At 41.8% G+C, this 18,187-nt stretch overlaps 1 protein-coding gene across 1 annotated transcript in view; it reads right to left on the bottom strand.

Moving 5' to 3' along the window:
- The window catches only part of Vps13D (vacuolar protein sorting 13D), a 173,928-nt gene extending 161,768 nt beyond the window's left edge, over positions 1-12,160 (bottom strand). Inside the window, exons 1-7 of the mRNA XM_065430344.2 lie at positions 12,074-12,160; positions 11,527-11,631; positions 11,312-11,389; positions 11,085-11,197; positions 9,447-9,524; positions 4,609-4,713; positions 2,964-3,080 (exon numbers count right to left, since the gene is read on the bottom strand). Coding sequence (XP_065286416.1) covers positions 2,964-3,080; positions 4,609-4,713; positions 9,447-9,524; positions 11,085-11,197; positions 11,312-11,389; positions 11,527-11,623 — 588 coding nt within the window. The 5' untranslated portion in view covers positions 11,624-11,631; positions 12,074-12,160. The remainder of the gene's footprint in view (positions 1-2,963; positions 3,081-4,608; positions 4,714-9,446; positions 9,525-11,084; positions 11,198-11,311; positions 11,390-11,526; positions 11,632-12,073) is intronic.
- Positions 12,161-18,187: the final 6,027 nt, after the last annotated feature.

The following is an 18,187-nucleotide window of genomic DNA, read 5'->3' as shown; positions in this document are numbered from 1 at the left end:
TACAAGGTAACTAACTTTTTTTTTAATTCTTTTTATTTAATTTTCAGGCATGCTTACCTTTGGGACTCTGTTTCTACTTCTCTGAACATATCGCAGCTAGTTGCAATTTACAGCACAGATAGGCCTTTATGTAGATAACGAACCTATGCATTCTTATTCTTCTACTAGATTTTAATGTAATATATTTTTTTACTGACATCAAAATTAGAAAAATTTTACTTTATTAAAAATTGTATATAAAAAGAACCCCCCTCTCGATTTAACTCAGTCACTCAAGTTGCTCTCTGAGGACTGTGGATTATGATGATGAACACATACGTTGCATAATCATTATTTGAACAAAGTTACTAATGTTCGAATATTGCAGTTCGAGAGAGTGGTCCACAGTACAGAAATGAAATTAAGCAACAACCCTGGGTTGAACCTGTGGTTGAACCGGTTCAGAGCGGCTTTTCTGGGAAATTAGGGGTAAAGATTTGGTACTAAGATGGTAGAATAAATATCTGATTCTGGCTCAGCTCCAGTTTTCTCTCAAGTTCCAGTTCGATTCGACACTCCGCTGCCACCAACCTCACTGGATCACCACTTCTCACAAAGCAGTGGATGAGTGATCAGGCTGTGATGTCAAATATGTTGAGGCACCAATGCTTTCATCACCAAGGATGACTGAGAAGGTTGGCATTGCCAGAAAAAAAGAGATTGCATGAGCTTTTGTGTGATTCTACAGGGTCACCAGGACATATTAGGCAGTAGTATCCAGTAAATGCAATCACTATGGACAAATTATGGCACTCAGAAACTAAACCACCAAGTCACTCACCTTATTATCACCATCCTATAATTGTGTGCCTGGTTGAAAAAAAAAATGCACTAGTCTATTCTTTAAACATATGACTACATATTTGTCATCTCCTAGTGAATGCTTAGCTTAAATATAAAGTTCACTATGAGCAAATGCTTGCAAAACTTGCCCTCTTGTTTGACTGCATTTAATTTGATCGCATGTTTCAGTTAATTCTCGATGTCTTGTTATTGCGTGTGTGTTAAAAAGTTTGCAATAAACTGTAATGCTCTTTAGTAACTTGTGTTGTTTTTTTGATACAAGTACTTTAGCACCAATTGTGCAACATAAGTTATTTCTTTCCTTTTTGTTACCATCCTATGACCGCTGTGTCATCTTGTATCAAAAGGGCTTTACACTTTGTCAGGCATTCATTTGCAATAGTAGAGAGAGCTCGGGCAAGTTGGTGGATGTTCATATTTGGCAAACAGCACCACTAACACAGTTTAGAACACTTACGTTGTGAACCATACGAGGTGTGTTCAAAAAGAAACCGAACTTTTGCTATAACACCTTTACTGCTTATGGTACAGCATTTTAAGTGCTGTCCCCTTCAAAGTAGTCCCCTCTATTGGCAATGCACTCTTTCTATCTTTTCTTTTATTTTTGGAAAGCCTCCTGGAACACACTTTCTGAAATGGTGCGCAGGTCTCTTCTCGCATTGTCCTGGATCTTCTCTACGGTTTTGAAATGATGTCCTTTCAAGGTGCTTTTCAGCTTGGGGAATAGAAAAAAGTCTGCTGGGGCTAGGTCCGGAGAATATGGTGAGTGGGGCACAACAGGAGTGTGGTGTTTCACTAAGTAGCTGCGGACAAGGAGCGACGCGTGAGCCAGGGCATTGTCATGATGTAACATCCAAGCCTGACTTTCCCACAATTCAAGCCTCTTACTGCACACAGAATCTCTCAAACGTGCTAGGATTCCTTGGTAAACTTCTATGTTTACCGTCTGACAATATGGCACAAATTCCTGATGGACGATGCCTTTGCAGTCAAAAAACACAACCGACATCACCTTCATTTTTGACCGACTCATACGTGCCTTTTTTTGGACGAGGAGAACCTTAGGCCACCTACTGCGATGACTCCACTTTCGTTTCAACATCATAGCCATAAACCCATGTCTCATCAACTGTTATGATGTTCTTAAGAAAGTTTTCATCGTCATTGGCAGGGGCAAGCAGTTCCTGGCTGATTTCAGCATGGGTCTGCTTCTGTTTGTCAGTCAACAAACGCGGCACGAATTTTGCACTGACATGATGCATCCCAAGTTTCTCACTCAAAATTTCATGAAATGATCCTACGCTGATAGCCACTTCATCAGCGACTTCTTGAACAGTCAAACGGCGATTTCCACGAATCACAGTTCAAACTCTCTCGACGTGGTCATCATCAGAGGATGTGGAAAGTCGTCCAGGCTCGGGATCGTCACCAACCAACATTCTTCCATGTTCAAATGCTTGAACCAATCATAGCACTGCGTGCAACTCATACAGTCCTCCCTTAATGCTTGGCTAAGCAACTGAAGTGTCGCTGTGAAAGTTTTCCCAAGTTTGTAGCAGAACTTCACACACACACGCTGTTCTTCCGATTCCTTCACTGTCACTTTGGCACCAATCCGAAGAACAGCTTCATGTGCTCACTTCAGCGGCTGTAGCTCGCTAACTAAAGCTCAGAGCGAAACGTGGCAAATGGCAGTTTACTGTGTAAACCTACCACTACATGCGTTCAGTAGCCGCAGCGCGCTCCCTCTGCCGGTTGGCGTGCTATTTCAAATGTTTGGTTTCTTTTTGAACACACCTCGTATTTTTTCGTCCTTATGTGTATTAGCACAGCCATTTACCAAGCACTCCTTTGCTTTCATGTCAAGCCCCTCGGCAACTGCTTTTTTAGGCTGTCCAAAATATACTTCGAAATTCGTGACATTTTTTGTGCACTGTACTTGGTCATCCTAAATCTCCAGACATGACTGGGGCCCTAAAGCAATAAAAAAGGTCATTCAGGCACTGCAGATAAATACCCTAGAGAAATGGGTTCACAAGACAGGAAAGACGCTGACCTGAAATATGCAAGTTTTGGAGGCTGTTTTCAAGAGCATTAGCAGATACAGTAATCGCACTGACCTCATCTGCCGCAGCTGCTTGTGATGACAGAGTCTGGATGGTGATGCCACAGGCAAATGGGTTTTGAGGATCTGTACAAGCATCTTCATACCTTATGTGGATGTCTTTGATTTTAAACTAAAGATATGGAAGAAAAAATAAAACTTGTCAGGGTCAAAGCAATAATTGTACTGTTCAACAAAAGACACTGAGTCATCCTAAAGAAGGCATAAGATCAGTTCTTTAGCAAATAAGTAAAAAGAAAGTGTAGAAAACAAGAACAAGCAGCATTAGTTTTCCTTGGCAAACACAACTATCACCTCAGGCAATCAGGCAACAGCAGTTTACAAGTAGCCGCCACACAGTGCATACTTATAAAGTGTGCTTGAATATAATTATTTTAAAGGAATCTGCCACACAACTTAATTTTGTTTTCATTGACACAGTAGCTATGACAACTTCAGTCCACGCCCATTTCAAGTGATCCGCACACAACATACTTTCGGATTATGACTTAGTTTTGTCCACCTATATTATCAATGCAACAAATTCAGTTTTTAACAGACCCGGCTACAACGGACTATCAGCTACAACAGAAAAAATTTTAGGCAAATTTTGTCTAGATGGTGTGAATACAACATAACTTGCTTTGGCGATTGGTGCATGCAATAGTGTACTGCACACTTTTCTGGCCACTTGTGGAATCTCTAAAACCATGCTTTTTCTTAAGGAACAAATACACTAGCAATAAGCTTCTCGCAATGGGAAGCATTTCCTTTTGGCACCTAGTAGGCAGATTTAATTTTTATAACCAATAACGCATTATGAGAACATTGTAGTAAGCGCTTTATTATACCACAGCATATGCACAAGTTTATAGTGTCTTGCCTGCTCATTGTTACATCTGATATACTGCTAACAACAGTAGTTATAAGTGCACTCAACTGTATGGCAATTTGTCTAAAACAAAGTTCATTCCATACTCACTACTTCAAAAATTCAGTGTGGAATCTATCAATGCTATGAGCAAGTAACAGCACAGTTACTGAACAATGACAGCATGCAAACATCAAACAGTTATTGCACAATAAAAGAAACACATAGGCCATTTGCTTCGACTTCTTAAATTTCAACAGCAAATATAGAAACTCTCGGTATTAATTCGTATGCACTATTACAAATGATGACAGGCCGACACAATTGTCGCAAACATTCACTTTATTACCCCACTCCGTGACTCTTCCCTCACGCTGTCCCCATGCTGTCTTTCTGCACACACTACATGCAACACACACTTCATGCCACCAGCGTCTTGTTTCCCCTCTCGCCGCCGCACACGCGCCACCTGGTACTCTCTCTAGCAACTACAGTAAACCGTGCACACAGCCTCTGAGAACCGCGCCTCACCTCACTTGAAGCTTTCGGTCTGCTTATGCCGCTACTCTCTCTTCACAGTACAACTGCACTGAACGAATTCAGTTCAGTTGTATATATGTGTGTACAACAGCATAAATGCACACAGCCACAAAGTGCACTGGACAATATTTAGTGATAACATGCAAATGGCTTGCAGAATTAATCATACAAAACTGAACACTACAACTAATGCATAAAAAGAGACATCTTCAGGAACAGTGAAGCATTTCAATTCCTAGCAGCAGCTCACCTGCAGGTTCTTGATGATATTTGTCATAACAGACGTGCCACAGGTCAACCATGCTGCATACGAGTACGCATAGTACGAAGGTTCTTGCTTTGATTCGTAACTGGCCTGTAAAAAAAAAGGGGGGGGGGGGGGATTATATTTTAAGCTATTTAATGGCGCATGACAGATGTGGAAAAGGAACACAAATGACAGGACAAGGTCGCTATTTTGAAGCAATGCCTTTTTCAATTCTAATGCCTTTTGGTGCTTTTCGCATTCATGAGTGGACACGCTTGACACTCCACCCATGCCTGTAGGGTTTGGGTACCATGATCTCAGGAGTCTGCCGTCATTTAGAGGGTCGCACTCTAGCCTATGCCGGCGGTGTGTCTAGAAACAAGTAGCTGGCCGACGCTACCGGGGTGTCACATGGAGGCTAAGCTAGCATAAGCCGTCGTCCATACTTTCATGAGAGTTAGGTTTTCACGATGAGTACGAAGTCGGGAGGTCAGAGTAACAAAACAGGGGGCTTATTAACATAGGTGAAGCAAACTCGGTTACAGGTAAAGACAGACTCATACGTGCACGACTTGCAAGCAGAGCACAAGTTGCATCATAGCACACAGATACATAGTTCTCGGAGCATGCTAAAGAATTGTGGAGCAGCGCACTAAACGATGTTGGAAGTACACACTCCACATACACAGAGGATGGCTCCTAAACACCCTTTGTCTTCCCCAGATCACTCGCTAGAAAAACAGTTCATGTCCTAACCGGTCAATCCGGTGGTCATGTAGACTCACAAAACTTCGCCACCGAGGAGAAGGTCAACACAAAGCACCCACGCTGCCTTTGTGATGCTCATGGAAAGGAGGAAGCAAGTACACCATACTGATTGCCAATGCGATGACAGGGAGAGGTGAACAAGACAAGCCATCATAGGGAATGCCGCATCCCAATATTCCCAACCGCTTCTTGACTGACTTCATGGGTTGGCATGACACACAACACTTGGCATTGGATGGGCTCGACCTTGGGCAACTTGCTGAATACGCATGCACCCCGTTTTCGGCAATTAGCCCAAGCCTTGGATGAGGCTTACCTCCAAGGACGGCTTCACAATGACGTCACTGGCAAGTTGCTTGATAAGAATAGAGATGTGGAATCTTGTAGGAAAGCCAATTTTTTCAGCACCTCAGTGACCATGTACTCAGGGGAATGTTGTTTGATGCCAATACCACAACGACCCCGGCCTCCGCTCTTCGGCGAATATGCCAAACGTAACAGGGCAGAGCATCGCTTTTCCACTCACAACCCAAAAAGCGTCGATAGGAATTGTAGCAACGGCAAAAGGCATCACAACAAAATTGCAGCCCAGGTGTCAAGCTATCAACCGAGATTTATTCAGAAAAACATTTAGTTTTATGTACGGCTTACAGTCACATAACCACAGCAAACATGCTTGCTATAAAAACAAACAAAATGCACACACACAATGAGCTATTATAGAACACATGTTACCTATAAGACATGCACAGAGTTACCCAAGAAAAGCATTTCCTTACTGAGATCGAACACAGATTACATGGTGGTACAAGCTTCACTCCTTCACTTGATAATAGGCTTGTAATAGGCCTCTATTGACTGTCTCTCTTAGTTTTATCTTTTCTTCTGCCGATATTTGGTTAGAGTGAGCTTATGGTACTAGTAGCATCTGCATTCCTTGCAATGTTTGGCAATTTGGCTGCCAAAACCATTCTTGACATTCACTCTGTTCTGTGGCATCTGATCATTAAAGCACTGACTAGTTTGTTTAAAGGGTTCCTGAACCACCCCTAGGGCTCTATGAAAAAATGCAGTCTGCAGATAGCATACGCTACTGTGAACATCTCAACCAAATTTCGCAGTCATGAGCGACATGTGGAGCTCACAAGCGGAGCATGAAGTCACCCTTTTCTCAAACACCCATTTCAACATAAGCCCACTCCTCACTCTTTTCGGGTGCTATATTTTGTCATATAGCCAATTCCCATATGCGGCTGGTACCGGCCAATAGCTGACATCAATCAAAAAGGGCATTTGGATCAATGCGCTGCTTTGTGCTGTTAATGTGTATATTTGTGGACGCAATTTAATAAACAGGCTGAAGTACACAAAAATCTGCTTTTGAATATTGATAAAATTGCGAATTTCTGAAAGGAGCCAACTATTGTCTGCTCACGCTCAGCCATGGCCACCTGGGTAGGAAGTGAACTTTGGCCATTCTGCTTATCAGTGTCATAGCCGTCAGGTCTCGCTAATTTCGACTAGTTTTGAACACGCAACAAGTCTCAAACCACGCGGAACTTAAAGTCAGACCACATGCATGCTTGCCAGCGTGCGTGGCCTCATGGCTGCTCCTGGTTAGATGCCTTAGCAGACTTATTGGTAGCACTTTAAAATACACAAGTTAGATGTGGCTACTATTCACCGGTGCAGCTGGTGCAGAACAAAGCCGGCCCACACCACATAGCACGGTGCGGACCATGCATATGAACGTGAGCGCGCACTCAAGCCCTGTCATGCACAATGCAATTGCTGTGCATAAGCTCTAAAGTTGCATGTAGGTGCAGTCTGTTATTTAGAATAGATACCGCGGCCACCATGGGGTGCTGCAACGAGTCAATTTGCTGAACGCACTGCGGCTTTTTGAAAAAATGACGCGTTTGGCACGTCGTAGGCACCAAAATAGGAAAGGGTGGCGTCTACAAGAACATTCGAAATCAAATTTGAACTGCGTGCCACGGTGATGTTCAGTAGGTGGAGCATTGTGGGCACGCCTCGCTCTGTTGTAGCCTTCGCAGTGTAAGGCACTGAAGAATGAGCGGGAGCACCACAAATGGGATTATAGGCTACCTTTGAATACCAATAACTCCGCTTCCGATGAGCGCATTAAAATACATTTTGCCGCAAAGAATTTCTGAAATAGTCTATTTTAGCTTCAAATGCATTTCTCGACTTCAATAAGAAGTGGCTCAGGGCCCCTTTAAAGGGCTACCGACACGTTATTTTCACCTCACTTTCTTTTTTATAATGCAGATCTAGTACTTCTAAGCCCCAGAAATAATACTGTTGTGCTTTGCACCACCTTAAATAATTTAAAATATTAGCTTTTCAACAGCAAGTTTTGCTTTCGTTTCTACTGTGTCATGACATCACGATACGGTATGTGGTTACGTGCGAGAAGGACATTGTGACACTTTGACACTCACTATGGCTCGTTCGGCCGTCCACTATGCTGCCACAGAGGCACTCACGAGTAGCAGCATATGAGGCGACCGAGCAAACAAAAAAGTTTGAAATATTGTGTCAGTAGTACTTTATTGTACTCTTTCTCACAACTAAGTCGGATGCGATGCACCGCTCCTGATACACACTTTTCTTCATCTCATTTTATTTATTTATTTACCCTAAGTATAAACAAGTAGCACATGGCTTCATAGCACATGAATTCTTCTGGCTGTGGTTCATCAATGTACAAACATTTGACTATACACAAGATGCTGACATGAAGTGCCAACATCGTGACAAGTGTGTGCCAGGAATTGGAAAGCTGCCAGAACAGTGGTAATGATATGTGCATAATGAATGATACTTCGGTAAGTTGACATTATTGTAACTTCAACACATTTTCATTCTGGACTGAAGACAAAAGCCCGAGTCAAACTTTAAAATGATACATGTACGAAACAAAACAAGGAATGCTACGCAAGGCCACCCTTTCGCTTTGTGAGTCATCTTTTTTGTGCTATGATTTGCCCTGCATATTCGCACTGCCTTTTCGTGTGTTTCAATGAGCAATGAGTTACTGTCACATCATCCACAAAGATCAACAAGGACACAAATCCTATGATAGTCATATGCACTCCAATTTGGCCACATTTTATGGCCCAACTGGTACAGCTCCATTACATCTATTTGGTATCCCAGAAATGTGTCCACCTAGAATTTTGTGTGTGCTTTTTACTTCGTTTCTTTTTTTTTTCCCCACAATTAGTAGGCACTACCCCCCATAACTCCTTTACGACTGTGTTGTCATTTATTGATATAAAATGCTTATGGTATGAAAATGTATCGAAAGTAAGAGAGGCTGCCAAAGCTAAGGTAACAATGAAAATGTAATTTCTGCTTACTTCGATTTTTTTTAATACATCCTATTCAGAGAAAATTTATAATCTTCGGTGATTAAGCTAGAGCGTATGTATGTTTTTTTTTTAATGCCACTGCCAGAACAGTGGTAATGATGTGCGCATAATGAATGATACTTCGATAAGTTGACATTGTTGTAACTTCAGCACATTTTCATTCTGGACTGAATGCATCAAAGCATATATGCTACTGCAGTATAAAAGAGCTCCAGCATCTTTTCACAGCAGATCCAAATATAAATGGCGGAAGTAGGGATGAGGAGTAATCACTGTACTAGATAAAGCTTCCATTAGCGTCACCAGAGATATCTGTATTACAACACAATGAAAGGTACATGACACCTCATTCCCGCAATAGCACAGGCCAGATTATGAAGAGCACACGCATGCTCAAGATAAGCCCAATCGGAGCTGTTACTGCAAATTATCAAAGTAGAAAAAAAAAAACTAACAGATAAATAACAAAGCTTATGCTACCTCTTCAATAAATGCCACTGTACAGATTGCAGACAGGAGGTACAAAATTATATAGATATGACCTGACTCATTGGTTGATTGATACTAGGTGGATGTTAAAAAAAAGAAAGAAAGCAATGCAATGCAACAACACGTGACGGGCAAAATTAACAAGCTGGAGAGTAATGCACAAGAATGCATGCACTTTCTGCCTACCTTCCACTTGGCTTCCATGGCATCCAGTTTGGCAATTTTGGCATTTTGCAACACTTGATCTTCCCGCACTTCATCATACTGCACACATACACACAAAAAAAGATACCAGCTCTGAGCATCTCTGACAATTTAACATGGCAATGTCTCACAAAGTAAAATGTTTAAACAGAATAGGTCAACCAAGCTCTGCTGCCATTAAAAAATCAGATCACTACATAATATAGAAAACTAATGCTCATGAATGCCAAAAAGATCTCAAGTCAGTCTAGAAAAGGTCGGAGGGAACTTAATTTTTTTTGTTTATTTACTGTCACTACATCAATTGTCCGATTTTTGACAACTGAATGAATTAAGATTTTTTTTTTAATTTGGATATAGAATTTACATAGTTTTCTATCATCTACTGAATATATTCTTACATTAAATGAGGCACATACATATTTAAGTGATTAGAGATGAGCATGGGAAGCCAAATGTTGTCTTATACTACAGTATTCTTATAAAGATCAGATAATAGTCGCATCCCACACTCGTTACAATACATCTGACAAGGGTGGAAGTAAGTTTCTGCAATGAATAAATAAACGTTATGATGAATACGGGTGAATGGTGCTCAAGGTTGGACAAAATTTAATGACACAAAACGACATCAAAAATATGTAACAAAGAAAATAGTGTTACTTGTCATGCATAACAGATAGAATATTTTCACACTTTTGTTAGGAAGAAAAAAAAAAAAAGTGGGGTACATATCAGCAGGAGATGCCGATTCCTCTCCGTCATCCTGTTAAATCCTCTTATGTCTCATGCAGACACAAGGAGATTTTTTACAATTATTACTAACACACATAAAAATGTACTGCAACCACATCCTATACTGCGTAGCATGAAGAGAAACTTTTCAAACAAGCTTGCTGCAATGAATGAATGCTCTGCCTATAATTGCCTGATTGACATTTAGATGATTGATAATAGCCGATACGTCAAAATCTACACTTGCATTACAGAAACATTGCAGCAATACGCTGAAGATTACGATCATGTGGAGCTATTTAACCCTTTCTCTACCGCTGACGAATGCAGTCTTAACTGGGGATTAGCACCAATATAGCCAATGGCAAATATATAGTAATCATGATGGCATGTTTCTGAAATCTCTGGAAAATTTTATGCACTTTTCATCATTTGTTTCAGTGTGGAAACAGGTAATGCTTATGAAACTCCCAGTACCCATGCATTTTTACATTCTGCCGATACCAAAATGTGCCATGATCAACTTCCGAATACGCAATCACAATCCGAATAAGCATTTGGGATTATGCAATAATTACACAGAAATGGGCACATGTAGGCAGCCGCATTCACAAAATGCTTGAACCAAGCACGTTCCCCACACACAAAAACCACAGTATGTGCAATTCACTGATCAATGCATAGTAAAAGTGCTCTGTGTATGCTCTGTACATTTTGCTCATTTAGAAATTAAGTACAAACAAATGAAATCCTGTTCTGTATTTTGTCGCAACTTGACATATACAACTTGACATATACAGTCACAGACAAGATAGACCTTCCCAGCAAGCAATGCGTATCCTCTGCAGTAATGCAAAAGGTGGAATACTAGCACATAGAACTTACATCGTCAAGAGAGACTGGTCCAATAACTATGTACAGTTGCTCAATGGTGATCAGCCACGGTTCACTGCGCAGCCTGGTCACTGGGATTTTCAGGCTCAGTTTTCCGATAAAACCTGTTTTCAAGAGACGAAGAAGCGGCAATTGCAACATGTGACATGACAAAATTTTTGAGAAACCTCGAGTAAGTACGGTTTGATGAACAACTCAAACATAATGCTAATATTTACCCGCTTTAATTTCCAGCGGCAGCAGCAGATGTCGAAATGCATCTTTCTTGAGTGGAAGGTTTTCTAATTCAACTTGGCCTGCAAAGCGATGTGCGAAACATAATTTCGAGACGAGATTTGTGGCAGACGCACACGAGCCGGAAACGTCATCCGGCGAACGGTTTAATATAAAAATGAATTGTGTAGTACAACCAAGAGAGGTTTCGGCAGCTCACCTCTAAGCAACCCAATTGACAACTGGTGCGTGTTGAGGTTCTCGACGTAACCTCCAACATAGGTGTTGAGGACCCATGCCGCTAGACCTTCCAACATGCTCGCGGCTGCGTGGAGGAAGAACAGCAGGAAACACGGTGACTCACGAAACACTTCACAGAGCGTTATAATCAGCCTGGCAGTGCTGCAACGCCGAGTGACCGCCAGCACGCATGGCAAGCGGGAGCATGTGTAGACCGACCGATCAAAGTGACACACCTTTCCGAGTAAAACACGCAATTTCGGCTCGCGATTTCGCTCCCGCTTTCGCACATGAAACGAATCGCACTGTACGCGGCACCACAGCAGCTCGACTAATCTAATGTAAAATTTAGACGCTTCGCCTCAGCCCGATATTGCAAGGACACAAGCACACATTTTCCTTGGTCCCGTAAAGCCATGTGAGAGCAGCACGGTAAGGAGATGACTTTCCTGTTTCTTTCATTCATTACGGTCGTCATGCAGAGGCCAATGGTGGCCGAGTAGCGACCTGGATTACCCATTATTTACCTCAAGATCCTGCGTTCGCTCTTCGCATATTTACTAAGCACTCCACGCAATGCACCCAGCGGAGAACGCAACTTTTCTCTAACTCCTTCGAAATGATAACAAATCGACAGAGGCGACATCTATTCATAAAACGTGGGCAACGTGGGCTGCTGAAAACGAAACCGATATTGCGCGGGAAAATTCAATTGGTTGCGAACACCAGGTAACCGTGTCCTCGCATAACTCAACGATTAAAAGTCATGCTGCAATTTCTGAACGTGTTCTTAACACCTAGTGGAAAAATAAAAGCAGTCACACATTCATTAGACGATGGGGCATGTGCCTTCTAATGTCTGCTCGCTGCATGACGCTTTTTGGACGAATCCGGATGCGATTCTATCATAAACACATACGTAGGTATGTTTCTCTATAAATCACTCAGGCTCGTGACATCACAACAATCGTCCAACTGCGAACGTCGACCTCATGACGTCCAAGTCACTAACGTCGTTAAAATCATCATCATCATCGTCCTATTTTCATGGCCACTGCGATCTCCCCTGTCCTAGCTGCGCCAACTGATTCCAACTTGCGCATGCGAATTTCCTAATTTCATCTCCCTGCCTAGTTTTCTGCCGTCCTTGGCTGCGCTTCCCTACTCTTGGCACCCGTTCTGTAACTCTAATGGTCCACCGGTTACCTAACCTATACATACATGGTCTGCCCAGCTCCATTTTTTTCTTTTAATGTCAATGAGAATACCAGCTATACCCGTTTGCTCCCTGATCCACACTTCTCTCTTCCCGTCTCTTAACGTCACGCCTAATATTCTTCGTTCCATTCCATTGCTCCAAGCTTCTGCTCCATATGTTAGCACCGGTAGAATGCATTGATTGTACACCTTCCTTTTCAATGATAATGGTACGCTTCCAGTCAGGAGCTGGCAATGTCTTCCATATGCACGCCAACCCATTTTCATTCTTCTGTAAATTTCCTTCTCATGACCAGGGTCCCCTGTGAGTAATTAACCTGTGTAAACATACTCCTTCACAGATTCTAGAGGCTGACTGACGATCCTGAACTCTTGTTCCCTTGCCAGGTTATTGAGCATTGTTTTATGCGAAGCATATTACGAGAGCTCAACCCAGCTCCTCAGGTGCAGCGGTGTCGCCTTCAATACCACGTGACACCGTGACGTCACGACAGAGGAGAAACGGGGCTCCAACTCGCGCCGTCGCCTTCAAGGCTGACCACGTGACACCGTGACGTCACGACAGAGGAGAAACGGGGCTCCAAATCGCGGCGTCGCGGCGGTATATAAGCAGCTGCGCTTGCCTCTGCTAGACACTCACGAGGTGAGATGCCTCCTGGAAACAGAGCCGCTCGTTGGAATGAGAAGCGAAGGTTGCGGCGTGCTACAGAGACTGTTTCTAGGTGGCTTTGCTACGGCGCAGCGACTACGCGCCCCGCATCGGACGCGGTGAGCGTCGAGCAACGCAGCGTTCGGCTCGACAACGAAATGTGCGCCTGAGCAAGCGCCACACGCCTGAGCCGACGCCGACGACACCGGCTTTTCTGCGACACGAGCTCCTTAACGCTGTCGCGTTAAAATAAAGGCTAGTATGCTTCGCATCCTGGGCTTAACCTTAGCTAAGCCACAGCCAGTTTTTTTTTTCTCTCCTTCATGTGAATCAGCTCCACTCTTACACTTTCTCTGTTAAGGACCTCAATTATTTGCTGCAATTTGTCCCAAGTGTTGCAGAACATGACAATGTCAACACGAAAGTTGCCATGATATTTGCCATTGTTTTTCACTCCTAAGCCTTCCTAGTTTAATAGGTTGAATATTTCTTCCAAGCATGCAGGGAATAGCATTGGAGAAATTGTGTCTTCTTGGCTGAACCCTTTCTTTATAGGTATCTTTCTACTTGTGAAGAATCAAGGTAGGTGTGGAATCATTGTAGACATTTTCTAGGATATTCACGTCTCCTGTACTATTTGGATTACATAATGCCTCTATTACTGCTGGTATCTCTACTGAATTAAACGCCTTTCCATAAATATGAAAGCCATATATAGAGGCTGATTGTACTGTGCCGATTTCTCAATTACCTGATTAATGACATGGATGTGATCCATCATAGAGTATCTCTTCCTGAAGCCTGCCTGTTCTCTTGGTTGACTGAAGTCAAGTCTTGCCCTTTTTCTATTGGAACTTACCTTGGTGAATATTTTATACAATACTGAAAGCAAGCTAATGGGGCTATAAATTTTCAATTCTTTAACATCTACATTTTTGCAGATTAGTATAATGTTGGCATTCTTCCAGTTCTCAGGAACCCTTAAAGTTGCGAGACATTTCATATAAAGGGCCGCAAGCTTTTCAAGCATATCTTCTCCATCTTAGATTAAGTCAACCGTTATTTAATCTTCTCCTGCCGCTTTTCCCTGGTTCACGTCTTGCAAGGCCCTTCCAAATTCATCGCTAATTATACATGTTTCCAATGGCAACCTCAAACCAGCAAGTTGGAAGGTGATGTTTGTCGCCTGGTAACGAGGGTAGCGCAGGCCTCTGGGATAATGCGTGAGTACATTACCTCTCTAACCTGTTTGTTACTACCTTGAATGGAGGTAGTGTGGCTGCTCTGGGTAATCTACAGGTCAGCATAGACTTCTTCCGCTGCTTTTACTATATCCTCGAAATTGCTGACAATATTACCCTGCTTATCTTTCAGTGCATACATCTTGGCTTATCCTATGCCAAGTTTTCTTCTCACTGATTTCACGCTGCATCCATGTTTTACTACTTCCTCAGCCTTTCTCGTTATAATTTCGAATATCCCTTGCTTTCTCCTTGCTGATCTGTTCCGAGAGTTCCGCGAATCCCATCTGATCTCTTGAGTTCGACACTTACTTAAGACCTTCGTTACTTGGGAGAGCTTACCTACTGGTTGCCTTGGTGCCTTACCTCCCACTTCAGTTGCTGCTTCTGAAACCAGTGTAGTTACGGTTTTATTTATTACCTCTATGTCATCTTCATCTCTCTGTTCTAAGGCTGCATATTTGTTAGCAAGTACCAGCCCGAACTTGTCTGCTTTTACCTTTGCTGCCTCTAGGTTGGCCCGTTTCTTCTTGATGAATTTTACTCTTTCTCTCTTCAAATTGAGGTGAATCCTAGCCCTCACTAATCTATGATCACTGCACTTTACCCTACCTATCACTTGTACATCCTGCACTATGCTGGGATCGGCAGAAAGTATGAAATCAATTTCATTTCTTGTTTCACCATTAGGGCTTTTCCAGGTCCACTTTCGGTTGCTATGCTTCCCGAAAAAGGTATTCGTTATTCGAAGCTTATTTCTTCCTGCGAATTCTATCAACATCTCTCCTCTAGAATTCCCGGAATCTACGCCATAGTTGCCAATTGCTTGTTCCCCAGCCTGCCTTTCCCCCACTTTTGCATTGAAGTCGCCCATTACAACAATATAACGAGTTTACACTTTTCTCATCACTAATTCAACATCTTCATAAACTGATCTACTTCATCATCATCGTGACTGAATGTTGGAACGTAGACTTGAACTATCTTTAATCTATACCTGCTATTTAGTTTTATTACAACTACTGCTACCCTCTCATTAATGCTGTAGAATTCATCAATGTTGCCTGCTATAGCCTTATGGATTAGGAATCCTACTCCATCTTGCCATTCTGGAAGTGCTCTGTAGCAGAGGACGTCGCCATCTGTCAGCATTGTACAAGCCTCACCAGTTCTAACCTCACTAAGGCCAATAATACCCCAAACAATGCCCAACAGTTCCTCAAACAGTCCTGCCAAGCTAGCTTCACTCGGGAGGGTTCGTGTGTTGAACACTGCCAGGTTCCAGTGGTGGCCTGTCCGGGTCCAGAGATCCTTGCCACCCTCTGCATCATTGCAGGTCTGACCGTCACCTTGGTCAGGTGCTCCGCAGCTGCTGGGCACTGAGGGCCATTCAGTGTGAACTTTATTAAACTGAATTACAAGCTCACAAACATGTGCGCACAGCAGCACTGCAACACCTAACTCGACGACCGAAATAATCTACATTTAAAATTGAAAACAAAAGAAATGTTACTCATATATTTCATCAGTGTTTGCCGTCAGTTCTTCGCTACAGTGAGATCATCAATTTACTGAATAAGGAATACAAATAATCCATTCGTAACAACATGTGCAGGTAACAAGACAATGTTGAATTTTATTCTGAACACAAACTTTAGTTTTTGTAACATGGGAAAGAGGAATCCTGCTGCCAAAATCAATTTTAATGCCAAATTCAGACTGTATTGTATTTTTTTTTACAGTTTTACTCCAATATGATTGTTTATTGGTATTATTCTTTCATTTACGCATTCGGGTTTCTTTATTCTATACTTTCCAAATATATTTTTTTTCTTTTGATACATACTTAAACTCAAGTTGTTGTTTTTTATTTATTTTACATCTAAACTCTCAATTTACTTATGTTGTACAATTCTTCGCTAGTCCCACAAAGTGGTAACATTAACACTGCCACATAAGACATTATTGCTGCTACTAGTACTACTACTACTGTAGCATTGAGAGTTCTACGCCATAATGGGGTGATAGCTTTCTATACAAGTTCATACAAAGCTTCACCCTTTGATATTTTTCACTATATAATGAATTGCCGTGCATCTACTCCACTCGAAAAGTATGTTCCGATGGTTCTGCACCCTGGATTTTATTTAAGAGGAAACTTTAGCTCGGGCCCAACTCCGACACGGCCTATTGAAATACATGTAGAGCGGAAAAAATTTTTTCTGCGATAACCCCTGGACCGATTTTAATCAAATTTGTCGCATTTGAGAGACAAAGTTAAATTCCAGTGACTGTTAGAAGTGGAATCTTTATTTATGACCCAAATTTTCTTAAAAAGAATTTTAAAGAATTAACATGTTCAAAAGAAATAGACGTGCGAAGTTTATAAATGAATAGCTCTGCAACAAGAACAGATATCGAGGTTCTGTAAATGGCATCCGTTAGATCATTCAAATCGGACAAATTCGATATGCCAATTTATATCTCACGTGAATTTTTTACGTTGTGTGCAAGGGGGTTCTGAAAAGGCTGTATTTCCATATTACTAAATGTTTTCGGAATCATGTGTAACATGTCAATTTTGTCCACTTTAGATGTACTGCTAGATGCAATTCACGGAATTGTGATATCATTCTTCCTTGCCGAGTTACCAGAGTTGTAAACTTGATAATTTCGTTTTCTGAAAATGTTTGTTTTGCCAATTTTTTATACAAAAGTGACAGCTTAAATAAAAATTCGAAAACAACAGTCACTAGATTTTTAGTTTTCCTTTTAAATGCAACAAACCTCGTCAAATTTGGTGCAGCGGTTGTCGAGAAAAACGAATTCTCCTTTTACGTGTATTTACATAGAAGCACCCGAGCTAAAGCTTCCTCTTAAGTAGATTTGTTCTGACGTCAGACACATGTACGGGAACCTGAGAATTTTGGCACGTACTTGGAAACCAAGAATTATGCCTACACCATCAACTGTGCACTCAAGCTTTTGATATCCACACCGTCAAAATCACACGCATAAAAAAAAAAAAATTTAATCTCACTAGCTATTTTCGTTCTCACGACTGCTCACACAGCAAGTTGCTTCCCTTCGTTCAACCTGACTGGAAACAGCTTTGGACATCCTGCTACACAAAAGACATGCTTGACAGCTACAGACCTTGGCATGCAACATATATAAGCCTTCTTCCACCATCGTATATTAGGCATTAAATCTTTTCAGCTCAATGCTGCTGAAGTCACTTGTTTTGGAACCATTAAACATAAAATTTCTAAATGCATCCCTCGAAGTTTTTATTTAGTCCTTCTCAAAGAAAAAGCAAACAAATTTTAAACATAGCTGGGAACAGTTTCATGCGCTCTGCTAAAAAGCTGCCAAAGATGCTATGCCCAATTCATCCACAGCTCGACTTTTGTCACGTGATGCAACAATTGTTTTGGCAGATAAACAACTCTGAGCATTCCCATCAATGAGCCCATAAATCTTGCATTAATCCACTCTAAGTAGCAGTACATCTTCACGTGGATCAAGTAGCT

Source organism: Dermacentor albipictus, chromosome 2 (assembly GCF_038994185.2).
Source record: "Dermacentor albipictus isolate Rhodes 1998 colony chromosome 2, USDA_Dalb.pri_finalv2, whole genome shotgun sequence".
NCBI lineage: Eukaryota > Metazoa > Arthropoda > Arachnida > Ixodida > Ixodidae > Dermacentor > Dermacentor albipictus.
This window is presented reverse-complemented; position numbering and strand designations above follow the sequence as displayed.